The 26,429-nt window shown below is 43.6% G+C and overlaps 1 protein-coding gene across 1 annotated transcript in view; it reads right to left on the bottom strand.

Annotated features, from left to right (window-relative positions):
- Positions 1–479: 479 nt before the first annotated feature.
- The window catches only part of LOC143121421 (uncharacterized), a 40,176-nt gene continuing 14,226 nt past the window's right edge, over positions 480–26,429 (bottom strand). Inside the window, exons 6-16 of the mRNA XM_076281780.1 lie at positions 24,142–24,315; positions 21,514–21,687; positions 18,031–18,204; positions 15,470–15,643; positions 14,281–14,457; positions 13,180–13,353; positions 12,183–12,356; positions 8,973–9,155; positions 7,271–7,435; positions 4,298–5,280; positions 480–751 (exon numbers count right to left, since the gene is read on the bottom strand). Coding sequence (XP_076137895.1) covers positions 480–751; positions 4,298–5,280; positions 7,271–7,435; positions 8,973–9,155; positions 12,183–12,356; positions 13,180–13,353; positions 14,281–14,457; positions 15,470–15,643; positions 18,031–18,204; positions 21,514–21,687; positions 24,142–24,315 — 2,824 coding nt within the window. The remainder of the gene's footprint in view (positions 752–4,297; positions 5,281–7,270; positions 7,436–8,972; positions 9,156–12,182; positions 12,357–13,179; positions 13,354–14,280; positions 14,458–15,469; positions 15,644–18,030; positions 18,205–21,513; positions 21,688–24,141; positions 24,316–26,429) is intronic.

The raw sequence follows: 26,429 nt of genomic DNA, 5'->3' as shown, positions 1-26,429 counted from the left end.
TATACAAACCAAGACGGCGGATTCCTAAAGAAACGCAAGCACCCACACCATAAGTTTATCTAAATTAGCTATGTACCAAAAAAAAAAAAGAGCTGTAAACAGTGTTGTAAGGCTTCGTGTATAAATCCGCTTGGAGCTCCAGTGGAATATTGAATTGTGACGACGAGAATTCTCGGGCTAACCATTGATGTGCCGTGAGAAAGGTTGGGAATAAGTAGGCTACCCACCAGCCCAGCACTAGGCCTAAACTCCAAGCGTGGCAAACAAAATCGGATATTTCAGGCAGTAAAAGCCCCGGTAAGAACCAAAATAGATTTTGTTCAAATCTACACAGCTACTGAAAAATGTAAGGTTCATTTATCAAATGTTATTTTGAAGTATTAAAAAAACATCATTGTTTTAGAATTTTTGAACAAAATGGTTGGTAGCCTAATTAGCTCGTTTACGATACAAAGGCAGAGTTCATTTGTAATTTGCAATCATTTGTTGACAGGTGTACTCAGGTCTTTGAGCAGGTGGGGCTCCTCCTGCAGTAGAACTCCATAGAAGGCTGCTTTCCCCTCAGCTCCAGCTGAGCGCAGACACTCATAGATCTCTCGCATCTTTGCCTCATTGGTGGGAGCTGCTTTGATCTCTGAATACTTCTCAGGGTGGACCAGTCCCTTGGAGAGCAGCGCATCTGCGATGGGCATCACGTTACTCACCCTGCCAATGAGCTCTGCTCTGTGCCTGTCCACAAACGCTGCTGCCTCTGAGGTGAAATATAAGAGAAGAAATACAACAAAGGAAATTAAGTGCTGCTGTGAATTATAATTTAACCAACTTTTGAATTCATGACTTAATATGAGTATGGCTGGACAGTTCTGTAGAAGTTACTTGAATGAATGTCCGAATATTTTACAATCATTCATTCATTTGCTTATAGACCAATCCGCCGAGCGATTTGTGTATGCCGGCATCTTGTGGCGCTGCAATCACTTCGGTTTAACCCTTTGCAGACCGCACACTCTAATTTTGGTACCCCAGTACCGATGACGTTCAGTCTAATAACTCCGCCATAGGGAGGGAAAGTAATCTCATCGTCCCCTACTGGTTGCATTCCTAGAGTTGATGGGATTTCTTTTTAGAAAAAATATATCTTGATTCACATAGGAAACTTAGTTGAATGCCTTCCATATGATATGCATTGGGGTCACCTATATTGCTTCTAGTGCTGTGGTCTCCAACACGGTGCCCGCGGGACGGCTATGAGGCGCCCCCAGCGCACCTTCTAAAAATAGCCAACAGGTCGCCTGCAGATCACGCTCTAAAAACACCCTCCATTGTGAAGTTTTCAATAGATATTTAAGTCTAGACTAGGGCTGGGACAACGCGTCGACGTAATCGATGACGTCGACGCAAAAAATACGTCGACGCAAAATATGAGAGTCGATTCGTCAAGCATAACATGTGCTGCTAAATATTTTTAATTTTACACCTTCAGTGTTTTCCATACGTTGACTAATCTGTGGCTGTGGCACGAAATCAAAACCGGCCACCACACATTGAGGTTATGTTATAGTCCTACTATTTAAATTAAAGATAAGATAATTTCATTGAGCTGCACTTTTTACTCACACAGCCTTTCCTTGCCCCGCCCGCTCTCTCTCGTAACGAGCCCGCTGCTCCTCCTCTGCATGTGCATTTAACAAATTATTCACGATTGTTGAAGGATTGTTGTTGCCACATAGAAGTACTGCATAGAACACAGTGGGCTAAATTGCTATTAAATCCGCTTAGCATCGTGACCATGCTGCGCAAATTTGTTCAAAACTGCAGCATTAAAGTTAAGGTAAACTCTGCTAAGGTCTTATCACAACATAGTACATTGAGGAGACTAAACTAAGTTAAGTTAAAGTATGCAATCAAGCAGTATTTCAAAGCTAACGTTAGAATACTTTTTGGAAAAACTTGCTCGTCTGGTGTAGCCAATGGAAGCATATATTTGCAAAATTTCTGTGGCCATTCTATGTTCGTCAAATACAGTTCTTGCATGATTGTTCAAGGACTGAAAAACAATTGCTTTAGCTCACAGGCCTTTTCTCCTTCGTAGGCTACTGCCATATAATAGCGCTGAAAATGTTGTGGCATGCATGACTGAGCAGGACTGTGCATTACTTTTTGTCAGATCATGGAGAGATTTCAGGTGTGCAATAACTTTAAAGGGAGTCTTCATATAATAGGGTGGTGTGGGTGATTACTATTGAAATGTTAAAACCGAATTGTCCACTATAAAATCAGAACTTAAACAACCCCTGTATTCATAATGGTGGGTGGGTATTGAAGAATCAGATGAAAATACAGTTGCTTAATATATAAAGACTTGTAGGCCTACACAATATTGACAATTTAAAAGTAAAAATCACATAGGCCTATTATAATTTAGGAGGACTACCCTCGCAAAAAAGGGGTGAGGGTCTGTTTGTTTCAAATGAGTAGCCCTCCATATGATTTCGGGTCTTCAGGTAGCCCTCATTCCCAAAAAGGTTGGAGACCCCTGTTCTAGTGGTCATGCTTTATTTTTAGGATCGGTTGAATTGTTTTGAGTTTTTTTGTAACATGGTGATAACGAAACAGTTGCATGTGATGTCACCGGTTTGGGCGCTTCACCTCTAACTGATCAAAACGGCAATTTGCTTGATTGGATTTACATATTTTTGTAATGACGGAGAGCGATGTAATTACCTTTATGTTCGGGTAACTTGTGTTGTGCTCCTACTCACATGAGGAGCTGGCAGTAAATGTTAAGTGTCAACGCTAACCAGGCTAATAAACAAACCAAGCTACTGTGAGTAATGTCCAAGGGTAAAGTCATGTGACTTCTAAGTTGTAGTCCGTTTATGAAATGAAAGGAGGAATTCCGTTTTTTTTTTTAAAGAAGGCAAAATAGGGTCTGACACATTTTTTTCATATTTGATTTTCACAGTTAGTAGATTATTACTACACACTGAAAAATATTTTTGGTGGATAACTTCACTGATTAGGCTTCATAATATTTTTTTTGAAGAATAGGTCTATGGAACTTAAAGGAACCATATGTAAGATTGTGGCCAAAACTGGTACTACAAATCACTTTCAAATTACTGTAGAGCGGTGTATGCCCTCCTCCTCCCCCTCCCCCCTGACTCAAGGTTGCCAACTCAGATTCCGAAACACTACTGACTTTGTGATTAGTAGATAGGTGGAGGGTGGCACATCAGCCCAAAACACAACATGACATGACAAAACACAACATCAACATCAGTTGAGGGCTGCAACTTCACTTTTTAAATGACAATATCCTGGCCGGACAACTGTTGTCAGTGATATAAGTATTTGAAATGAACATGATTTCTTAATGTCTAGTGACATATCAGGGCCATTTTATGATTAATTGAAATACATTTCTTACATATGGTTCCTTTAACATTAGAGCTGAACATATTCAGACAATAATACCGTAAACGCATAGCAGCAACAAAAAACACCCCCAATTATCACCACTTTTGTTCAGAAATTCTAAAACAACGATGTTTTTTAACACTTCAAAATAACATTTACTAAATGAACCTTACATTTTTTTTAGTAGCCATAGGTGTGTAGATTTGAACAAAATCTGGTTTGGTTCTTAACGGGAGCATTTACTGCCTGAAATATCCGATTTTGTTTACCACGCTCGGAGTTATAGTGCTGGCCTGATGGGTCGCCTATTTACACCGTTTCAACGGCACATGGACGGTTAGACCGAGAATTCTCGTCGTGAAATTAAAATTCCACTGGAGCTCCAAGCGGTTGTGTACACGTAGCCTTACAACGCTGTTTACAGCTCTTCGAGTCACGGTAAAATGTCATTTTTGGTACATAGCTAATTTAGATACACCTATGGTGTGGGTGGTTGCGTTTCTATAGGAGACCGCTGTCTTGGTTTGTATAGAAATGGATATTAAGTGACACATACACGCAAGACGGTGGAAATACGGGACCGGTGGAAATAGGGGGAGTTCCGATAGGCATCTAGAGCTATGTGTTGGGGGTGGAGGAGAAGCTATGTGTATGGGGCTATGTGTTGGGTGTGTTGGGTGTGGAGAGCTATGTGTGTGGGTGGAGAGCTATGTGTGTGTGTGTGTGTGTGTATAATGTGTGTGTGTAAAGTGTGTGTATAATGTGTGTGTGTATAATGTGTGTGTGTGTATAATGTGTGTATAATGTGTGTGTGTGTATAATGTGTGTGTGTATAATGTGTGTGTGTGTGTATAATGTGTGTGTGTGTGTGTCCTACCTGAGTTGGTCTCCCCCTCAGCTCCGTTGGTCTCTCTCCTGCTCTCTGCTCCTGCTGACTGAGAGCCTCTGGCCTCTGTTCTGGCCTGACTCTCATCACCTGACTGGAACTCTGCTCTCCACACACACTGCCCCCTGCTGTCTGCAGAGCTGAACAGCTCCATGTGGAAGGAGGCAGCAGCCTCAAGAAGCTTCACCTTACAGAAGTTGGGGGTGGTGGCACTGTACCTCAGCATCAGCTCCTCTGGGTAGATCTTAGAGGGACAGTCAGTCCTCAGGCTGTAGAAGTCCTCCATCTGAAGGGGCCTGACAGGATGGGGATTGTCCCTCTGAACGCCCCTGAACTCCTCCTCATCGTTCTTCACCAGCTGCTTCAGATGGGCATCCTCAGGAAGGAGGTAGGCGCGGAAAACGGGCATCGTGCTGCTTTGGTAGACCAGCACTTTGGAGTGGACCCTCATGGGAGACAGCAGAGATTTTTTTAAAGAGTTGTAAATGTTGTACATGAACACAACTCCAAGAGGAGAGAAGGAGGGGTGGAGAAGTCTGGCATGGTGTCGGGTCAGCTCGCACTCCTCCACACACACTCCGCTGTCCCGCCCATGCAGGACCCTCACAGCATCACGCACAGACGCCTCACAACCCCCCAAACAGAGGAAATGTGGCAGATGGATCTCCTCCAGCTCTCCTGACATGAGCCTGATGTCCATCAGAGGACCAGCTGGTCTGGACTGCATGTGGGCCAGCTCTGCAGCAAAGGCATGCCAGTCCATGAAGCAGTACTGCAGGGTGACTGGACCAGCACACGTCCAGCGCAGACCAGACTCTGGGCACTCGTAGCTCCCTGCAGGAGAGCTCAGGCTGTAGGTGGAGACGCTCTTCTCTGTGGAGACTTCAGGCTTCATCAGGATCCAGTGGCTGGAGTCTGGAACTTCAGCACAGGATTCACAGCTCCTCTTTGGGGCATCACTGTGGTGCTCCTCCCTTTAACACACACACACACACACACACACGCACACAAACACACACAAACACACGCACACAAACACACGCACACAAACACATACAGTTAAAGGCATGGTATCTGTTACTTTGTGTGTCTGTTCCAGGTACTTTCTCACCTGAAATCACCTTCGATTAACTGCGGGTGTCAGACACCTTAATGACCTGGCCACACCTGTCCTGCTCACTTTTACGACCTGGCCACACCACACTTGTCCTCCTCACCTTTACGACCTGGCCACACCACACCTGTCCTGCTCACCTTAATGACCTGGCCACACCACACCTGTCCTCCTCACCTTAATGACCTGGCCACACCACACCTGTCCTCCTCACCTTAATGACCTGGCCACACCACACCTGTCCTCCTCACTCTCTCACACACTCTGCTGCTGCCTACCTGGCACCAGTTCATGCAGCTGACACGAGTAGTACACTTTAATGCAGTATAGTGCACTAGTACACTTTAATACAGTTTAGTGCACTAGTACACTTTAACAAATATTTGTATAAACTACATATGGGCGCCTGTGAATTCCCAGTGAGGCCGAGTTGTAGCCACATCACCTCTCCCACTCCCACTCTGTGGACAATGTCGTGTTTGCTGTTCTGTAGTGACTGGCCTCTGGTGTAGCACAGTAGCCTTATAGTCTGGCTGCTACAGATGGATCATGCAACTCAGTCCACGTCATGTGAGCACAACTCATGCTGTGTGATCACTGTGCTCTCAGCTCTTCAACATGGATGGATGAACCATATGGGCCCATTGTGTGTGGCATACATCATAATCAGGAACCTCAGCTCATCAACACTCTGTAGGTATAATATGGGCATATTGAGACCACCATATAGGTTATTACGTTTCTATTTAGTTGCTATTTCACATAGATAAGGTCTTCTTTCGTTAGTTAGACTACATGCAGTGGCAGAATACTCACACAGCCTCTCCTTGTCCCGCTCTCACACACACACCTCTCCTTGTCCCGCTCTCACACACACACACACACAACGGCTACTTGAATCCGAACACTCCAAGATTGACAGTTCAGCTCGGTGTCGTTCAGTAAAAAAGTTAGCATTATCAACACCACAGCGCAAATGAATTTCAATAGGCTACTCATGCAAATGAACTAGTTTGTTCCTATCACAACAAAGTCAATGGTGGAGATAAAATTTGTTAGAAAGACAAAGTTATCAGCAGTTTATCAACATGCAAGAGATTTAGGTGGTAGGTAGTCCTACACAGCTGGGTCTCTACTCGCGATCACAGTTAACATTAGGCTATCAATTCATCAACTAACTGTGACACTGCGCCGCCAACGACACCCCTCCAGAATAAAAACAACTTGTGCCCCCTTAGGAATTGCAAATGCCCCCCGTCACTGTACTCTGCAGCCGGGTCTGAACCAGTGGATTATTATGGTATGGGAGTATATTCTGGAAGTGTAAAGATTTTGGGCCTCAGAATCCAACTACGACATGATCAGAGGTGAGATGTGTGTATGTTTTGTTTTTCCTATAAGGAGTTCTGGTTTTGGAGCAGCCTTTGTTTTGGTGTTGTGTTCTATCTGGATGCAGGACTGAATCTTGTGTGTGGTGATTATCGGACACTCTGGCCTTAGTGATACACAAGCTTTGGGGAAACAGGATGAAACTGTGGCTGTTTGGGCCCATGTGTCACTTCAAAATACTGGGACACATGTGTGTTGGTATCCACCAGACTCATGGGACTGTCCACAGAGTGTGTGTGTGTGTGTGTGTGTGTGTGTGTGTGTGTGGCCTGTTGTCCATTACACTCACATGGGAGTGTTCACAAAGTGTGTTTGTGTGTGTGTGTGTATGTGTGCATGTGCTGTTGGTCATCAGCCTCAGTTGGGAGTGTTTGTGTGTGTCTGTGTGTATCTGTGTGTGTGCGTGTGTGTGTGTGTGTGTGTGTGTGTGTGTGTGTGTGTGTGTTGTCCACCAGACTCACTTGTGAGTGTCCAGAGAGAGCAGCTGTGCTCCTGGGTCCTGCTGGGCTTTGTCTCTGAGGTGCAGCTCTGCAGCATCTGAGGAGTGGGAGCTGATAGTGAAGGCTGCTGCTGCTGCTGCTGGACTCTCCTTTCTGTAGATAGGCACATTAGGCTCCTTGCCCACTCTAGAAAACAATTCATATTAATGTGTTAACACTCATTAGTTTCTCTAGTTTACACACTATACAATGCACACACACACACACAGACACACACACACGGTTTCTACCTCATAAATGCCCTCATTTATTATGCTCCCTCCCCTGTTAACACTGGACCGCCCATAGTAACCTTAACATTGCCCATAGCAACCTCAATCAAAGCCAATAAGATGGAGCCGTAGTAGTCAGCAATCTAGCCATACACACACAATAGGAGAGATTTATGGAATATAAGAATATTGATTTCTGTCCACAGTGGTGTTCTTGGAGATCTTGCACTGACTCAAACCACTCTGTAAACTCTTCTCCAGCAGGTCACTGAGACTTTAAATGGTGTTAAGGTCAGGACACTGTGGTGGCCAGTTCATCAAAGTAAAATAAAGTACATTATTTACATAGTACACAATAACAGTAGACACACACTATATGCACACAAAGCCACTATGTCCCCCATCCACAGTTCCAGGGATCAACAGCTGTCACTCACAAGATGGAAAACGTTATTTTTAAGCACAGATTGAAAAACACAGATGACGCATGTCTGAGGTGACTTGGGAGATTCTTTTAAAGTGTTGGAGCAAGTCGAGACCGTGGGGCAGTCCAAAGCAATTTAAACTAACATGGGGAGCCAGTGCAGAGCTGCTAACATGGGGAGCCAGTGCAGAGCTGCTAACATGGGGAGCTAGTGCAGAGCTGCTAACATGGGGAGCTAGTGCAGAGCTGCTAACATGGGGAGCTAGTGCAGAGCTGCTAACATGGGGAGCTAGTGCAGGGATGCTAACATGGGGAGCTAGTGCAGGGATGCTAACATGGGGAGCTAGTGCAGGGATGCTAACATGGGGAGCCAGCTTTGTGTGTCAGTAACAAAAAAGACAATAACACATTCACGTTGCAATCAGGAATTATTTGAACAAAACGGTAGTCTCACATAGACTAATAAGTCTTTTATGTTTGCACTGTTTTGCTGACAGCCTCTAAAGTACCCTACATAGGCATCAGTTCTAGGCTCAATTTCATTTCCAGGGAAAGCTTTTTTTTATGTTTTAGCCTACAGCAGGAATTAGTGCCTGGCATGTGGGGGCGTGGCATCACCATGGTTGATTCCTGTCGTGATGTCTGTCAACCATCACGATGGACGATGATCTCGTCCATCGTCACAACCCTAGTCTTACCTGTTGTAGAGGTGGAGCCAACACTGAAAGCCCCTGAGGGGTTGCTAGACAGGGACCTGACTGACCCGTTTATAGCCACTTGTGTTACGTGTGTCTAATGAAATACAGTCCAGACCACATGAATGGATGTCAAAGCAGGGGGCAGTCAGAGAAAGAGAGGATGACAGGAACGACAGAGAGAGGGAAGAACGATGGATGAAAGGAAAGCAGGACCACAGTGGAGACAGACGAAGGAGAGAATCTGGAGGACAGAAAATAAGACAAGCATCCATGTTGGGTGTCATGTTCTAAAGACATGAGTAAGATACAGTATTTAGATATTTACTCACTTAAGTTCCTTCAGTTTACAGTGTGGGTCCTTCACTAGAGCAGAGAGCTCCTCTACAGCTGAGTCACTCAGGTTATTTGTGAAACTGCTACTCAGGTCCAGCAGTCTGAGTCTTGAGGAGAGTGATGTGAGAGCAGAGGCCAGATAGGAACAGCTCTTCTCTGTCAGCTCACAGCCCTGCAGCCTGGAGACACATCATGATACATCTAAATATTACCCCCCAATCAGTGGTGTAGTCTACGTACACTCACACACACACACAAACACACCCTCTGCCGTCCACACACACACAACCTCTCCCTCACACTCACACATCCCCACACACACACATTTGTATACACAAACACGTTCTCTCCCACATACTGTAGACAAACACACAATTAAACACACAAAACACAAAAAAGGAAAACATACTCCTTAAATGATGACAGATTTTGTTGAAAGAAATGGACACATTGAGTTACAAATATGACAAAACCATCAAGAGATTCAAGGCATCTGCTGTGAAAAGATGCCACCTACAAAGATTATTGCAGCACTTGAACCGGTCACATTATAGATAGGATTATTCATGTTTTTCTTTTGTGGTCATTTTCACCTTTTACATTATTATTAGTAGTAATTATTTCTTATATTATTACATTGTTATTAGAAATTGATATGATCAAAAATGAAATGGCACAACACAGGACATAATTATTTACAATGAATTGAAAATGAAAGCTTAATGGCATAGGCCACATCTCGCCTGAGAGCTAAACTATTAGACTTATCTTAATGTCATTACATTGTATTGATGGTGTGTAAGTCTAATTGAGGCCATGACGCTTGCTTGAGTCTGTGAGTCACGGTTTTAGGCTACTTGCATTGTTGTGCATAGTGCATAAGGATATATGTGGATCCAATTCATTATGTCTTATGTCATTAGTTCAAATAAATGAGGAAACTAAGAGAATTGTTTTCTCTTATTACTGATCATGTGATTGTTTTGCGGCAGCACTCATATTCTAGCAGCAATGGCGCACCACTGCATAGTAGAGGAATCAGTGCACTCCTACACACACACACACACACACACACACACACACACACACACACACACACACACACACACACATCACCTTCACAAACACACACACACACACAAACACGCATGCACGCACACACTCACACTCTACCATACACAAATACACACTACTTAAACAAATACTCCCACACACTACCATACACATATACACACTCCCACTAACACAAACACACTCCCACACACTCTACCATACACACTTCCACTTCCACACACACACACAAACACACACTTTCACTCCCACACACACACTTTCACTCCCACACACACACACACACGTTCATTCATACATCAACACAAGACAACATCAGGCATTTCATAAAGCCTAGCACACATCTTCAATTAACTGTGAGTCATTTCAATAAAATCATGATGTCATGATGTTTGAATAGTCAGTTTGAGAAGAGAGGGAAGTTAACTTGGCTAGGCTACCAGCGAGAGTTGCAGTTCGGAGGACTGGTTTGTTATTACTGTCATGAATGTTTAATAGTTTTGCTGGAGAAGTTAATGGAGTTACCAGCGAGAGTTGAAGAGTAGAACTAGGACCCAGGGACATGGCAATAATCCAGAAAAAGGTGATGATAGATTTATTTTCAACCAGAATATAGCTCTACCGCTAAGACCTGAAAAAAGCTCTTTCCACTTAGATAGCTGCACACACTTCAGAAACTCAGTGTTTCATTTGTAAATAGCAGCAACTGAAGTCTGAAGTATCACAGGTGCTGGTGCGAGGTTACTGAAATTGATGCCAATGTTACAGCCAGCTCTGGGGGGTCAGAGGGACTCTGTATTGTTCACATTTCTTCTTCTACGGTGTAAAGTAGGTAGCGATAGCCTTTCCACAACAGCCACACCTCTGTTCAGGACAATACTGCAACTAGTGTCGCGACCACCACACGCAAGTATAAATAGTTACGGCGCTCCCGTGACGTCGCAACTGAAGTGCGCAATGACCAATGCGTCGAGTACGATGAACGCTTAAGGCAGAGAGAGTAACAGCAAGACCCTCCACAGGGTACAGAACAGAGCAGCATCAACCACAACCACATGACACACAGAGAGGAGGAGAGGAGGTGGAGGTGGAGGTGGAGGTGGAGGTGGAGGTGGAGGTGGAGGTGGAGATGAATAGGTAGGGACGAGCAGCTTAACCCATTCGCGCTGGATGCTGCATGACGCAACATTGACCCTCCCGCTGGATGCTGCGTATCGCAACATTGACCCTCCCGCTGGATGCTGGATTCCTCCAGTAGCGCAGCATGCTTTTTATGTCATGTTTCTAGGTGCTACAGAGGCTTAGATATTAAATTTTGGTAAACGTTGACAATTTTTAGTATGTTTTCAGAAAACCCTCAGGAAATAAGGTTATTTAGTCTAGAATGCCATAGGATTCTATAGGCGTTTTTAGCAGGCATTTTAGGAGTAAATGGGTTAAAGAAGGTGCCCTTAGTGTAGCAGGGTGAACCTTGTGGGTAAAACACACACAGACACACACACTTTCCCCACACTTCCTCACTCACAAACTCCTTCTCTCTCACACACACTCTCCCCTACACACTTCTCTCTCACACACACTCTCTTTTACACACACACACGGTCTCCAATATCTCCAATATCCACATGCACACACCCTCTGTTGCACTCACATCTCCACCACACACACACACACACACTCCCTGACCCCCACTCCACCACACACTCAAACTATCTCTTACACTCACAAACACACAGTGTTCATCATACACACACACACACCACACACACACACTAATACCACATCAACCACACACTCCCTCACACAAACTCACTCTCTCCATCACACACATTCACTGACCACACCTTCAAATACTTTTTCCTATCCACACCCACCCTCACACACACACACACACACACAAATGCTCTCTCTGTCTCCTACACATACACATGCACAATCCATGACACACACAATCCATGACACACAGACACAGAAACACAAAATATCCCAAAACACACACACTTACATTTGAGCACATATGGTCACTCCACACACTTTCTCTCCCACACATTCTCTCCCACATATAAACACACACACTCCCCTACATGCACACACATGATCTCTCACATACAATCACTACATGAAATGATGCTTACTGTAGTTCCTCCAGTTTGCAGTTTTGATGAGAAAGAGCAAAACATAAAAGTTCCACTCCTGAGTCCTGCAGGTCATTCTTACTCAGGTCCAGCAGTCTGAGTCTTGAGGAGAGTGATGTGAGAGCAGAAGCCAGATAGGAACAGCTCTTCTCTGTCAGGTTACAGCCCTCCAGCCTGGAGACACATCATGATACATATGAATATTACCCCCCAATCAGTGGTGTAGTCTACGTACCGAGCACCGCTGTTGATGCAGGCAGCCCACTGCGCCGGGATTAGTGTGTGCTTCACCTCACTGTGTGTTCACTGTGTGCTGAGTGTGTTTCACTAATTCACGGATTGGGATAAATGCAGAGACCAAATTTCCCTCACGGGATCAAAAGAGTATATATACTTATACTTATACTAATACCACATCAACCACACACTCCCTCACACAAACTCACTTTCTCTATCACACACATTCACTGACCACACCTTCAAATACGTTTTTCTATCCACATCCACCCTCACACACACACACACACACACACTCTCTCTGTCTCCTACAACATTGGGTGCAGCCGTGGCCTACTGGTTAGCGTTTCGGACTTGTAGTAGGAGCGGCTGAAGTGCCCTTGAGCAAGGCATCTAACCCCTCACTGCTCCCCGAGCGCCGCTGTTGTTGCAGGCAGCTTACTGCGCTGGGATTAGTGTGTGCTTCACCTCACGGTGTGTTCACTGTGTGCTGAGTGTGTTTCACTAATTTACAAATTGGGATGAATGCAGAGACCAATTTTCCTTCACGGGATCAAAAGTAAGTATAATTATATAAGTCCAGTCCAACACACACTCAACCTCTATCTTACGCAACACACACACACTCTCCCATCTACATACAGTTAACTCACACGAACACACACAAACACACAAACTGTCTCAGCCACCCCGATCCCTGCTCTCCACAAAGCACACACATAATCACTCACATACAATCACTACATGAAATCATGCTTACTGTAGTTCCTCCAGTTTGCAGTTTTGATGAGAAAGAGCAGAACATAAAAGTTCCACTCCTGAGTCCTGCAGGTCATTCCCACTCAGGTCCAGCAGTCTGAGTCTTGAGGAGAGTGATGTGAGAGCAGAGGCCAGATAGGAACAGCTCTTCTCTGTCAGCTCACAGACCCGCAGCCTGGAGACACATCATGATACATATGAATATTACTCCCCAATCATCTACTCACACACACACTCACACACACACACACATACACACACACACAAAAACAACCTCTCCCCACACTTCCTCACACATACTCCCTTTCTATCACACACACAAACTCTCCCACAAACACACACATACTCCAATCTACACACACTCCTGCTCTCTCTCTCTCAAACACAGACACACACTCCAATTTACACACACTCCCACAACCTCCCCCCACACTTCCTCACACACACACACACACGCAGACACACACTCACAGCCAGACCGAGCCCTGCCCTTCACAGATTCACATTTTCATACACAAACACACACATTCACACAACCACACTGATCTCTCGAGGTGGGGTGGAGATGGAGGTGGGTGAAGGTGGGGTGGAGATGGAGGTGAATAGGTAGGGACGAGCAGCTTAAAGAAGGTGCCCTTAGTGTAGCAGGGTGGACCTTGTGGGTAAAACACACACACAGACACACACTGTCCCCTACACACACACACACACGGTCTCCAATATCCACATGCACACACCCTCTGTTGCACTCACATCTCCACCACACACACACACACTCCCTGACCCCCACTCCACCACACACTCAAACTCTCTCTTACACTCACAAACACACAGTGTTCATCATACACACACACACCACACACACACATACACACACACAAATGCTCTCTGTGTCTCCTACACATACACATGCACAATCCATGACACACAGACACAGAAACACAAAATATCCCAAAACACACACACTTACATTTGAGCACATATGGTCACTCCACACACTTTCTCTCACACACCTTTTCTCCCACAAATAGAAACACACACACTCCCCTAAATGCACACACATGATCTCTCACATACAATCACTACATGAAATGGTGCTTACCATAGTTCCTCCAGTTTGCAGTTTTGATGAGAAAGAGCAGAACATAAAAGTTCCACTTCTGAGTCCCGCACGCCAAAATTCCCACTCAGGTCCAGCAGTCTGAGTCTTGAGGAGAGTGATGTGAGAGCAGAGGCCAGATAGTAACAGCTCTTCTCTGTCAGCTCACAGACCTGCAGCCTGGAGACACATCATGATACATCTGAATATTACTCTCTAATCATCTACTCACACACACACACACACACACACACACACACACACACACACACACACACACACACACACACACACACACACACACACACACACACACACACACACACACACACACACACACACACACACACACACACACACACACACACACACACACACACACACACACACACAACCTCTCCCCACACTTCCTCACACACACAGACACACACTCACAGCCAGACCGACCCCTGCCCTTCACAGATTCACATTTTCATACACAAACAAACACATTCACACAACCACACTGATCTCTCGAGGTGGGGTGGAGATGGAGGTGGGTGGAGGTGGGGTGGAGATGGAGGTGAATAGGTAGGGACGAGCAGCTTAAAGAAGGTGCCCTTAGTGTAGCAGGGTGGACCTTGTGGGTAAAACACACACACAGACACACACTGTCCCCTACACACACACACACACATAGTCTCCAATATCTCCAATATCCACATGCACACACCCTCTGTTGCACTCACATCTCCACCACACACACACACACACACTCCCTGACCCCCACTCCACCACACACTCAAACTCTCTCTTACACTCACAAACACACAGTGTTCATCATACACACACACACCACAGACACACACTAATACCACATCAACCACACACTCCCTCACACAAACTCACTCTCTCCATCACACACATTCACTGACCACACCTTCAAATACTTTTTCCTATCCACACCCACCCTCACACACACACACACACACAAATGCTCTCTCTGTCTCCTACACATACACATGCACAATCCATGACACACAGACACAGAAACACAAAATATCCCAAAACACACACACTTACATTTGAGCACATATGGTCACTCCACACACTTTCTCTCCCACACATTCTCTCCCACATATAAACACACACACTCCCCTACATGCACACACATGATCTCTCACATACAATCACTACATGAAATGATGCTTACTGTAGTTCCTCCAGTTTGCAGTTTTGATGAGAAAGAGCAGAACATAAAAGTTCCACTCCTGAGTCCAGAAGGTCATTCCTACTCAGGTCCAGCAGTCTGAGTCTTGAGGAGAGTGATGTGAGAGCAGAAGCCAGATAGGAACAGCTCTTCTCTGTCAGGTTACAGCCCTGCAGCCTGGAGACACATCATGATACATCTAAATATTACCCCCCAATCAGTGGTGTAGTCTACGTAGAACGCAGGTATACGCCGTATACCCACCTCAAAATTTTGGTTATTTCAGTATACCCACCTAAAATGTTCAGTATACCCACTTAAAATTCATTTTTCAATATTTAGGAAAACATGCCAGTGAATTTCGCTAGGTAGCCTTGCCCCCGACCCCGAGCTGCCAGGTTCAAGCAGCAGCACAGCAGCGTTCCAGGTTTTTAGTTGAGGATGGCCAGGCGCAAAGGACAGCAAGACCTTCGGAACTTTTTTAATAAGGTTGCCTGACCTGACGTTTCCGAAGGTAAGTTAAGAGTCAAAAACATCATTCACGCTTTTTATGAGACTTGTATTGCTACCAAGTTACCCTTCTAGGTTGTTTAATTTGTGGACATAACACGGTAATAACACAGGCTAGTCATGCTGTAGTCTAGCTTTCATTCTTCTATCAATACTAGCAAGCTAACATACTCTGATCCACGTTTCCCTACTTAGTTTTAATTTCTGGACGTTTGTTTATCTGGGATTCTTCTTTGGAATTCTTCTTTGGGAATAACTCCTAATCGCCATGTCTGTCTGTAAACGGTCTACATGATGTGTACTGTGGCTGTCTGGATTAAGTATCTATCATGAACTTTATTTACTAGCCAGAACCATGCTATCTCCATGGTATGCATGGATGGAGAGATATATTATCTGTACTTATGGGTAATAACATTACCTACCACACTGTTACTGCGATATAATGCCAGATGCAAAAACCTTTAGTGCATGTGATGAGTTTACAAAACAGGCTATATTTCTATTGACCAACATTTAAAAATCAGCTAATCTAATTTTGTTTGGGCTTGACTTTCTGTAGGCCTACTTGATAGTAACATTTTTGATTGTCATAGATGAAAATGCTTAAAAATAAAACTTAAAATTGGCCTATTTTTGTCATAGCTTTTAGAGGGCTTTGCATCTGAACTCATATGAAACAGAGTTGTTCATTGTTTTCTCTAGATGGCAGTGGCGGTCAGCAACAAGGTGCAAGGGGAGCTGGAGGCGACCTTGACACTGAGATGGTGGACCAGCAGGGGCAAGCAGGAACTTCAAGAGCTGGAGAGGGTATTTGATCCTCATCCACACTCCATCACACACACACATACATTTCCTCTCCCACACTAGGGTTGCAAAATTCTGGGAATTTTCAAAGTTGGAAACTTTCCATGGGAATTAACGGGAATATATGGGAATTAACAGGAATAAACGGGAATTAATGGGAATAAACTGGGAATTTTTAATATGGAAAGTTAGTCTATAACAGGGAACTTAAATGTAGTGGACAAAACCCCATCTAGAGCATAATATTAGTTAAAACAACCTGATTTAATGCATTTTCAGTCGAATTTGTACCCTGCACATCAGTCAGTCACATGCACACAGCAATCAGCATAGGCTAGACATAAAGGAAACCTATGGTGCGTTCATGTGCATGGGAAAAAAAGGTTCCAACCAATCGGATTTTGTTGTTGAGTGGTGTGGTGTATCTTGGGCAGTTCAGTGTTGCTAGTTTAGCATGCTAGTAAACAATAGGCAGAGAATGGGATTCCCACTAGCATGCTAGTTAACTTTGTATGCTAAGCTAAGCGAAAATACAAACATTCAAATCAAATTGCTTATTACAAAACAAAATGTTTGTTTATATATGAAACAGTTTGTATTAATTACCCAAAATTCACAGTTAATTACCATAAATTCCAATTAATTCCCATAATTACCTTTAATTCCATTAAAGTTTCCAATTTGGAATATTTCCAAAATTCCCCATCTTAACTTCCCATGGTAAGTTTCCGGAAATTTACCGAAAATGTTCCGCCCCTTTGCAACCCTATCCCACACACATGCAAAACTACCATCACACACACACAGACAAATCGATCCCTTCCCTTCACAGTCTCACACTTTCACATCCAGCCACACCCGCATCCACACCCGCACACACACACACACACACACAATCAATACCCACACACACTCCCATCACACACACACAGACAAACACACACACACACACACACACACACACACACCGATCCCTTCCGATCACATTCCCACACTTTCACATCCACATTCAGCCACACCTGCATCCACACACACACACACACTCTCTCTGTCTCCTACACATACACATGCACAATCCATGACATACAGACCCAGAAACACACACACTTCCATATGAGCACATACAATCACTCAACACATTTTCTCTCACACACATACACATTCTCTCCCACATAGAAACACACACACTCTCCTACATACACACACAAAATCACTCACATACAATCACTACATGAAATGATGCTTACCGTAGTTTCTCCAGTTTGCAGTTTTGATGAGAAAGAGCAGAACATAAAAGTTCCACTCCTGAGTCCTGCAGGTCATTCTCACTCAGGTCCAGCAGTCTGAGTCTTGAGGAGAGTGATGTGAGAGCAGAGGCCAGATAGGAACAGCTCTTCTCTGTCAGGTTACAGCCCTGCAGCCTGGAGACACATCATGATACATCTGAATATTACTCTCTAATCATCTACTGACACACACACACACACACACACACACACACACACACACACACACACACACACACACACACACACACACACACACACACACACACACACACACACACACACACACACACACACACACACACACACACACACACACACACACACACACACACACACACACACACAGAGACAAACTGGTCACTGATTAAACTGCTCCCTGCCGTCCACAGACCCAAAATTTCAAACACACACACACACACTCACAACTTCCCCCCACACACACTCCCTCTCTATCACACACACAAACACACACTTCCTCACACACACTCCTACTCTCTCTCTCTCTCTCAAACACACACACTCCAATCTACACACACAACCAGAACCTCTCCCCACACTTCCTCACTCACACTCCTGCTCTCTCTCTCTCTCAAACACACACACACATTCCAATTTACACACACTCCCACAACCACCCCCACACTTCCTCAAACACACACACACACACACACACACACAACCACACTGATATCTGCCCTCCACAGACCCACACTTTCACATCCACACACACACACACACACACACACACACACCCGAACACACCCACTAGGGCTACACGATTATGACCAAAATGATAATCACGATTATTTTGATCAATATTGAGATCACGATTATTTATCACGATTATTAATTAATTTTAGTGACGTTTTGTGCGTGCTACTTTGTTAATATTTGGGAAAACGCCCACCGGGAATCCTCCCAACGCTCCCCATTAGCCACTTAAGATCTGCTTCGTGTTCATGAGTTTACTGTAATCGTTAGTCCAGGGGTGTCCAAACTTTTTGACTGAAGGGCCACATTGGGTTTTGAAAATTGGCCAGCGGGCCACACACAAATAATAATAATAATAATAATAATAATAATAATAATGTTTTGTATTATTTAAATTACAAAATAATTCTGTTGTAGAAAATTTATTTCTTAAGAAATACTGTTAATTTGATGCTGTTTCATTTATTTATAAATGGTGCACTGTCACTTTAAGACTCTGCCAGCTCCACTCAAATATAGCCTATGGCTAGTGCTGTGCCTATGGCTGTGCCCTCTCACAGTTTTTAATGGCCAGTATTGGGAACTACTGTTGCCATCGCCCTCTCTCCCACGCTCAAATGCGTCCCCAATTAAATGGACTAGCATAACGTAGTTAGATCTGCTGCAATGGAGATACTATGCATCTCGATGTGACAAGCTGTTTTGACATTGACATTGTAAACGTTCTCTAAGAAGAGTGTAACGCAGTTTGCAGTAGCTTAAAGTTAACCACAACGTCGTCTATCGCTGGAAAAAAATAGCGAGCGGCCCATGATAAACTAATAAATGCTTGGCGGGCCGGATTAAAGTGCATGGCTGGCCGCAGTTTGGACACCCCTGGTTTAATCATTCGTTGATATGTAAAACACTGACGTGTAGGCTACATTTTCATTATTGTTCACTCGTTTTGAGTAGGCTGTGTCTTGAAACGCATATGCATTGTAGGTTGCACGTGTAGCTTATAAAATACATAAATAAAATTCACGGATCCCGTCGTTAGCTCAACTCTTATTACAGTATAGGCAAACAAGGACTAAAAGTTAATGTGATAAAAAAGGCATGTCATGTGATGTGTTTCACGGTATGAGTTGAGAGCCCTGCTTTGCTTATATTTTTGGTTAACTTAACTTGCCTGAAATCCGAAATATTTTCGAACAATGGATGATCAATCGAAGATCAATGACAAGCTCTTGCCCTTCTGCTGTGCCACACATTTGATTTTTGATCGTCGTTTATTGTATAGTCTAACTAGCCTACTAATAGTTAACATAATGTCAGTAGTCCACAGTGCATCAGGCTGAGCAGTGCAGGGAACAGCTGTCATTGCTAGGCTGCATGAAGGCACATGGTCAGACAGGTTTAAGGAGCGCTTGATTTGTTTTGTAGCGGAGCGTTCTATGGCACTGAGATGGTGGACCAGCAGGGGCAAGCAGGAACTTCAAGAGCTGGAGAGGGTATTTGATCCTCATCCACACTCCATCACACACACATATACATTTCCTCTCCCACACTAGGGTTGCAAAATTCCGGGAATTTTCAAAGTTGGAAACTTTCCATGGGAATTAACGGGAATATATGGGAATTAACAGGAATAAACGGGAATTAATGGGAATAAACTGGGAATTTTTTATATGGAAAGTTAGTCTATAACAGGGAACTTAAATGTAGTGGACAAAACCCCATCTAGAGCATAATATTAGTTAAAACAACCTGATTTAATGCATTTTCAGTCGAATTTGTACCCTGCACATCAGTCAGTCACATGCACACAGCAACTAGCATAGGCTAGACATAAAGGAAACCTATGGTGCGTTCATGTGCATGGGAAAAAAAGGTTCCAACCAATCGGATTTTGTTGTTGAGTGGTGTGGTGTGGTGTATCTTGGGCAGTTCAGTGTTGCTAGTTTAGCATGCTAGTAAACAATAGGCAGAGAATGGGATTCCCACTAGCATGCTAGTTAACTTTGTATGCTAAGCTAAGCGAAAATACAAACATTCAAATCAAATTGATTATTACAAAACAAAATGTTTGTTTACATATGAAACAGTTTGTATGAATTACCCAAAATTCACAGTTAATTACCATAAATTCCAATTAATTCCCATAATTACCTTTAATTCCATTAAAGTTTCCAATTTGGAATATTTCCAAAATTCCCCAGCTTAACTTCCCATGGTAAGTTTCCGGAAATTTACCGAAAATTTTCCGCCCCTTTGCAACCCTATCCCACACACATGCAAAACTACCATCACACACACACAGACAAATCGATCCCTTCCCTTCACAGTCTCACACTTTCACATCCAGCCACACCCGCATCCACACCCGCACACACACACACACACACACGATCAATACCCACACACACTCCCATCACACACACACAGACAAACACACACACACACACACACACACCGATCCCTTCCGATCACATTCCCACACTTTCACATCCACATCCAGCCACACCTGCATCCACACACACACACTCTCTCTGTCTCCTACACATACACATGCACAATCCATGACATACAGACCCAGAAACACACACACTTCCATATGAGCACATACAGTCACTCAACACATTTTCTCTCACACACATACACATTCTCTCCCACATAGAAACACACACACTCTCCTACATACACACACAAAATCACTCACATACAATCACTACATGAAATGATGCTTACCGTAGTTTCTCCAGTTTGCAGTTTTGATGAGAAAGAGCAGAACATAAAAGTTCCACTCCTGAGTCCTGCAGGTCATTCTCACTCAGCTCCAGCAGTCTGAGTCTTGAGGAGAGTGATGTGAGAGCAGAGGCCAGATAGGAACAGCTCTTCTCTGTCAGCTTACAGCCCTGCAGCCTGGAGACACATCATGATACATCTGAATATTACTCTCTAATCATCTACTGACACACACACACACACACACACACACACACACACACACACACACACACACACAGAGAGACAAACTGGTCACTGATTAAACTGCTCCCTGCCGTCCACAGACCCAAAATTTCAAACACACACACACACACTCACAACTTCCCCCCACACACACTCCCTCTCTATCACACACACAAACACACACTTCCTCACACACACTCCTACTCTCTCTCTCTCTCTCTCTCTCTCTCTCTCTCTCAAACACACACACTCCAATCTACACACACAACCAGAACCTCAGAACCTCTCCCCACACTTCCTCACTCACACTCCTGCTCTCTCTCTCTCTCAAACACACACACACATTCCAATTTACACACACTCCCACAACCACCCCCACACTTCCTCAAACACACACACACACACACAACCACACTGATATCTGCCCTCCACAGACCCACACTTTCACATCCACACACACACACACACACACACACACACACACACACACACACACACACACACACACACACACACACCCGAACACACCCACTAGGGCTGCACGATTATGACCAAAATGATAATCACGATTATTTTGATCAATATTGAGATCACGATTATTTATCACGATTATTAATTAATTTTAGTGACAAAAATATTTTTTTCCCTAAACATATTGGACTTGCTATCTGGCTCACCCAAATTCTTCCCCTCACATTTTCTCCCCTAAATTACTGCATAGATTTGACTGTGACTTCCAAACTTCCAAACAACTTCCAAACAAATGTTTTGTGCGTGCTACTTTGTTAATATTTGGGAAAACGCCCACCGGGAATCCTCCCAACGCTCCCCATTAGCCACTTAAGCTCTGCTTCGTGTTCATGAGTTTACTGTAATCGTTAGTCCAGGGGTGTCCAAACTTTTTGACTGAAGGGCCACATTGGGTTTTGAAAATTGGCCAGCGGGCCACACACAAATAATAATAATAATAATAATAATAATAATAATGTTTTGTATTATTTAAATGACAAAATAATTCTGTTGTAGAAAATGTATTTCTTAAGAAATACTGTTAATTTGATGCTGTTTCATTTATTTATAAATGGTGCACTGTCACTTTAAGACTCTGCCAGCTCCACTCAAATATATCCTATGGCTAGTGCTGTGCCTATGGCTGTGCCCTCTCACAGTTTTTAATGGCCAGTATTGGGAACTACTGTTGCCATCGCCCTCTCTCCCACGCTCAAATGCGTCCCCAATTAAATGGACTAGCATAACGTAGTTAGATCTGCTGCAATGGAGATACTATGTATCTCGATGTGACAAGCTGTTTTGACATTGACATTGTAAACGTTCTCTAAGAAGAGTGTAACGCAGTTTGCAGTAGCCTAAAGTTAACCACAACGTCGTCTATCGCTGGAAAAAAATAGCGAGCGGCCCATGATAAACTAATAAATGCTTGGCGGGCCGGATTAAAGTGCATGGCTGGCCGCAGTTTGGACACCCCTGGTTTAATCATTTGTTGATATGTAAAACACTGACGTGTAGGCTACATTTTCATTATTGTTCACTCGTTTTGAGTAGGCTGTGTCTTGAAACGCATATGCATTGTAGGTTGCACGTGTAGCTTATAAAATACATAAATAAAATTCACGGATCCCGTCGTTAGCTCAACTCTTATTACAGTATAGGCAAACAAGGACTAAAAGTTAACGTGATAAAAAAGGCATGTCATGTGATGTGTTTCACGGTATGAGTTGAGAGCCCTGCTTTGCTTATATTTTTGGTTAACTTAACTTGCCTGAAATCCGAAATATTTTCGAACAATGGATGATCAATCGAAGATCAATGACAAGCTCTTGGCCTTCTGCTGTGCCACACATTTGATTTTTGATCGTCGTTTATTGTATAGTCTAACTAGCCTACTAATAGTTAACATAATGTCACTAGTCCACAGTGCATCAGGCTGAGCAGTGCAGGGAACAGCTGTCATTGCTAAGCTGCATGAAGGCACATGGTCAGACAGGTTTAAGGAGCGCTTGATTTGTTTTGTAGCGGAGCGTTCTATGGGTTGCCAGGTTGGTTCTATGGGTAGAGCACGCATTTGAAATATCGCTCGATCACGCAAATTTGATCGTGGGAAGCCAAAATCGTGATTAAAATTCGATTAATTGTGCAGCCCTAACACCCACCCACCCGATCAATACCCACACACCTGCATCCACACACACACACGCTCTCTCACACATGCACAATCCATGACATACAGACCCAGAAACACACACACTTCCATATGAGCACATACAGTCACTCAACACATTTTCTCTTACACACATACACATTCTCTCCCACATAGAAACACACACACTCTCCTACATACACACACAAAATCACTCACATACAATCACTACATGAAATGATGCTTACCATAGTTCCTCCAGTTTGCAGTTTTGATGAGAAAGAGCAGAACATAAAAGTTCCACTCCTGAGTCTCGCAGGTCATTCCAACTCAGGTCCAGCAGTCTGAGTCTTGAGGAGAGTGATGTGAGAGCAGAGGCCAGATAGGAACAGCTCTTCTCTGTCAGCTGACAGACCCGCAGCCTGGAGACACATTATGATACATCTGAATATTACTCCCCAATCATCTACTGACACACACACACACACACTCACAACCTCCCCCACACACACTCCCTCTCGATCACACACACAAACACACACTTCCTCACATACACTCCTACTCTCTCTCTCTCTCTCAAACACACACACTCCAATCTACACACACAACTAGAACCTCTCCCCACACTTCCTCACTCACACTCCTGCTCTCTCTCTCTCTCAAACACACACACACATTCCAATTTACACACACTCCCACACTTCCTCAAACACACACACACACTCATACACACACACACACACACACACACACACAGCCAGACCGACCTCTGCTCTTCACAGACTCACATTTTCATACACAAACACACACACACACACACACACACACACACACACACAACCACACTGATCTCTGCCCTCCACAGACCCACACTTTCACATCCACACACACACATACACACAACCTCTCCCCACACACACTCCCTCTCTATCACACAAACAATCTCCTCCCACACTTCCTCAAACAAACACACACACACACACACACACACACACACACACACATAATACATATTTGATCACATAGGCCTGAGTACATCATTTCACTATCACATCACTATGATTTTACTAACTGCATGTAGTAGCCTATATGTGACAAATACAACTCCTTGTATACTTGTACTGTCAGTCAGTTTGTCATTCACATGTCAGTAGGGCTGGGACAACGCGTCGACGTAATCGATGACGTCGAAGCAAAAAATACGTCGACGCAAAATATGAGAGTCGATTCGTCAAGCATAACGTGTGCTGCTAAATATTTTTAATTTTACACCTTCAGTGTTTTCCATACGTTGACAAATCTGTGGCTGGGCACCACGAAATCAAAACCACCACACATTGATAGAACACATTGTTCTATGTTGTAGGCCTACTTTTTTAAAGATAAGATAAATTAATTGAATTTTCCCTGAATTTCCCCTTGGGGATCAATAAAGTATCTATCTATCTATCTATCTATCTATCTATCTATCTAATTTCATTGAGCTGCACTTTTTACTCACACAGCCTTTCCTCGCCCCGCCCGCTCTCTCTCGTAACGAGCCCGCTGCTCCTCTGCATGTGCATTTAACAAAATATTCACGATTGTTGTTGCCACATAGAAGAACTGCATAGAACAGTGGGCTAAATTGCTATTAAATCCGCTTAGCATCGTGACCATGCTGCGCAAATTTGTTCAAAACTGCTGCATTAAAAGTTCAAGTAAACTATAAACTCTGCTAAGGTCTTATCACAACATAGTACATTGAACCGAGGTGAAGTTAGTTTGATATTTGATATTCGGATATTCGACAGATATAAAAAATAAAAAAAAATTATGCGGCCGGTTTCACCCCGAGTTTGCAGACAATGTACAAACAGATGACCTGTCTACTTGCTCCCAGCCGACCATAGGGACCGTCTAAAAAGTAACTTCTGAATTACCTTCATAGTCTTTTTTGTCAATAGCTTTGACATCATGTGACCTAGTGACTCCAAACCAATTCAAAATAGTTATCCTATATGGGACTCATCAGACACACCTCTTTTTATAGTCACTGTATGCACACTGTATTCTATATGAATATTTTGAAGATAATACATTATTTCATATAAGAAACAGTCTCCTTTTTTCAATACCTCCCAGGTCATGTGACCTAGTGACTCCAAACCAATGCAGAATTGTTATCCTATATGGGACTCATCGGGCACACCTCTTTTTATGGTCACTGTATGCACACTGTATTTTATATGAATATATTGTAAAAAAATACATTATTTCCTATATGAATGGTCCTCTTTTTTCAATACCTCCCAAGTCATGTGACCTAGTGACTCCAAACCAATGCAGAATAGTTATCCTATATGGGACTCATCAGACACACCTCTTTTTATGTTCACTGTATGCACACTGTATTTTATATTAATATATTGTAAAAAAATACATTATTTCCTATATGAATGGTCCTCTTTTTTCAATACCTTCCAAGTCATGTGACCTAGTGACTCCAAACCAATGCAGAATAGTTATCCTATATGGGACTCATCGGGCACACCTC

The sequence above is a fragment of the Alosa pseudoharengus genome, unplaced genomic scaffold (assembly GCF_046254945.1).
Source record: "Alosa pseudoharengus isolate Yale_2024_CS ecotype anadromous, Long Island Sound unplaced genomic scaffold, YU_APseudo_1.1 YU_APseudo_1.1_scf_13, whole genome shotgun sequence".
NCBI classification, from domain to species: domain Eukaryota; kingdom Metazoa; phylum Chordata; class Actinopteri; order Clupeiformes; family Clupeidae; genus Alosa; species Alosa pseudoharengus.
The sequence above is the reverse complement of the archived record's forward strand: the minus strand, read 5'-3'. Positions and strand labels throughout refer to the sequence as shown.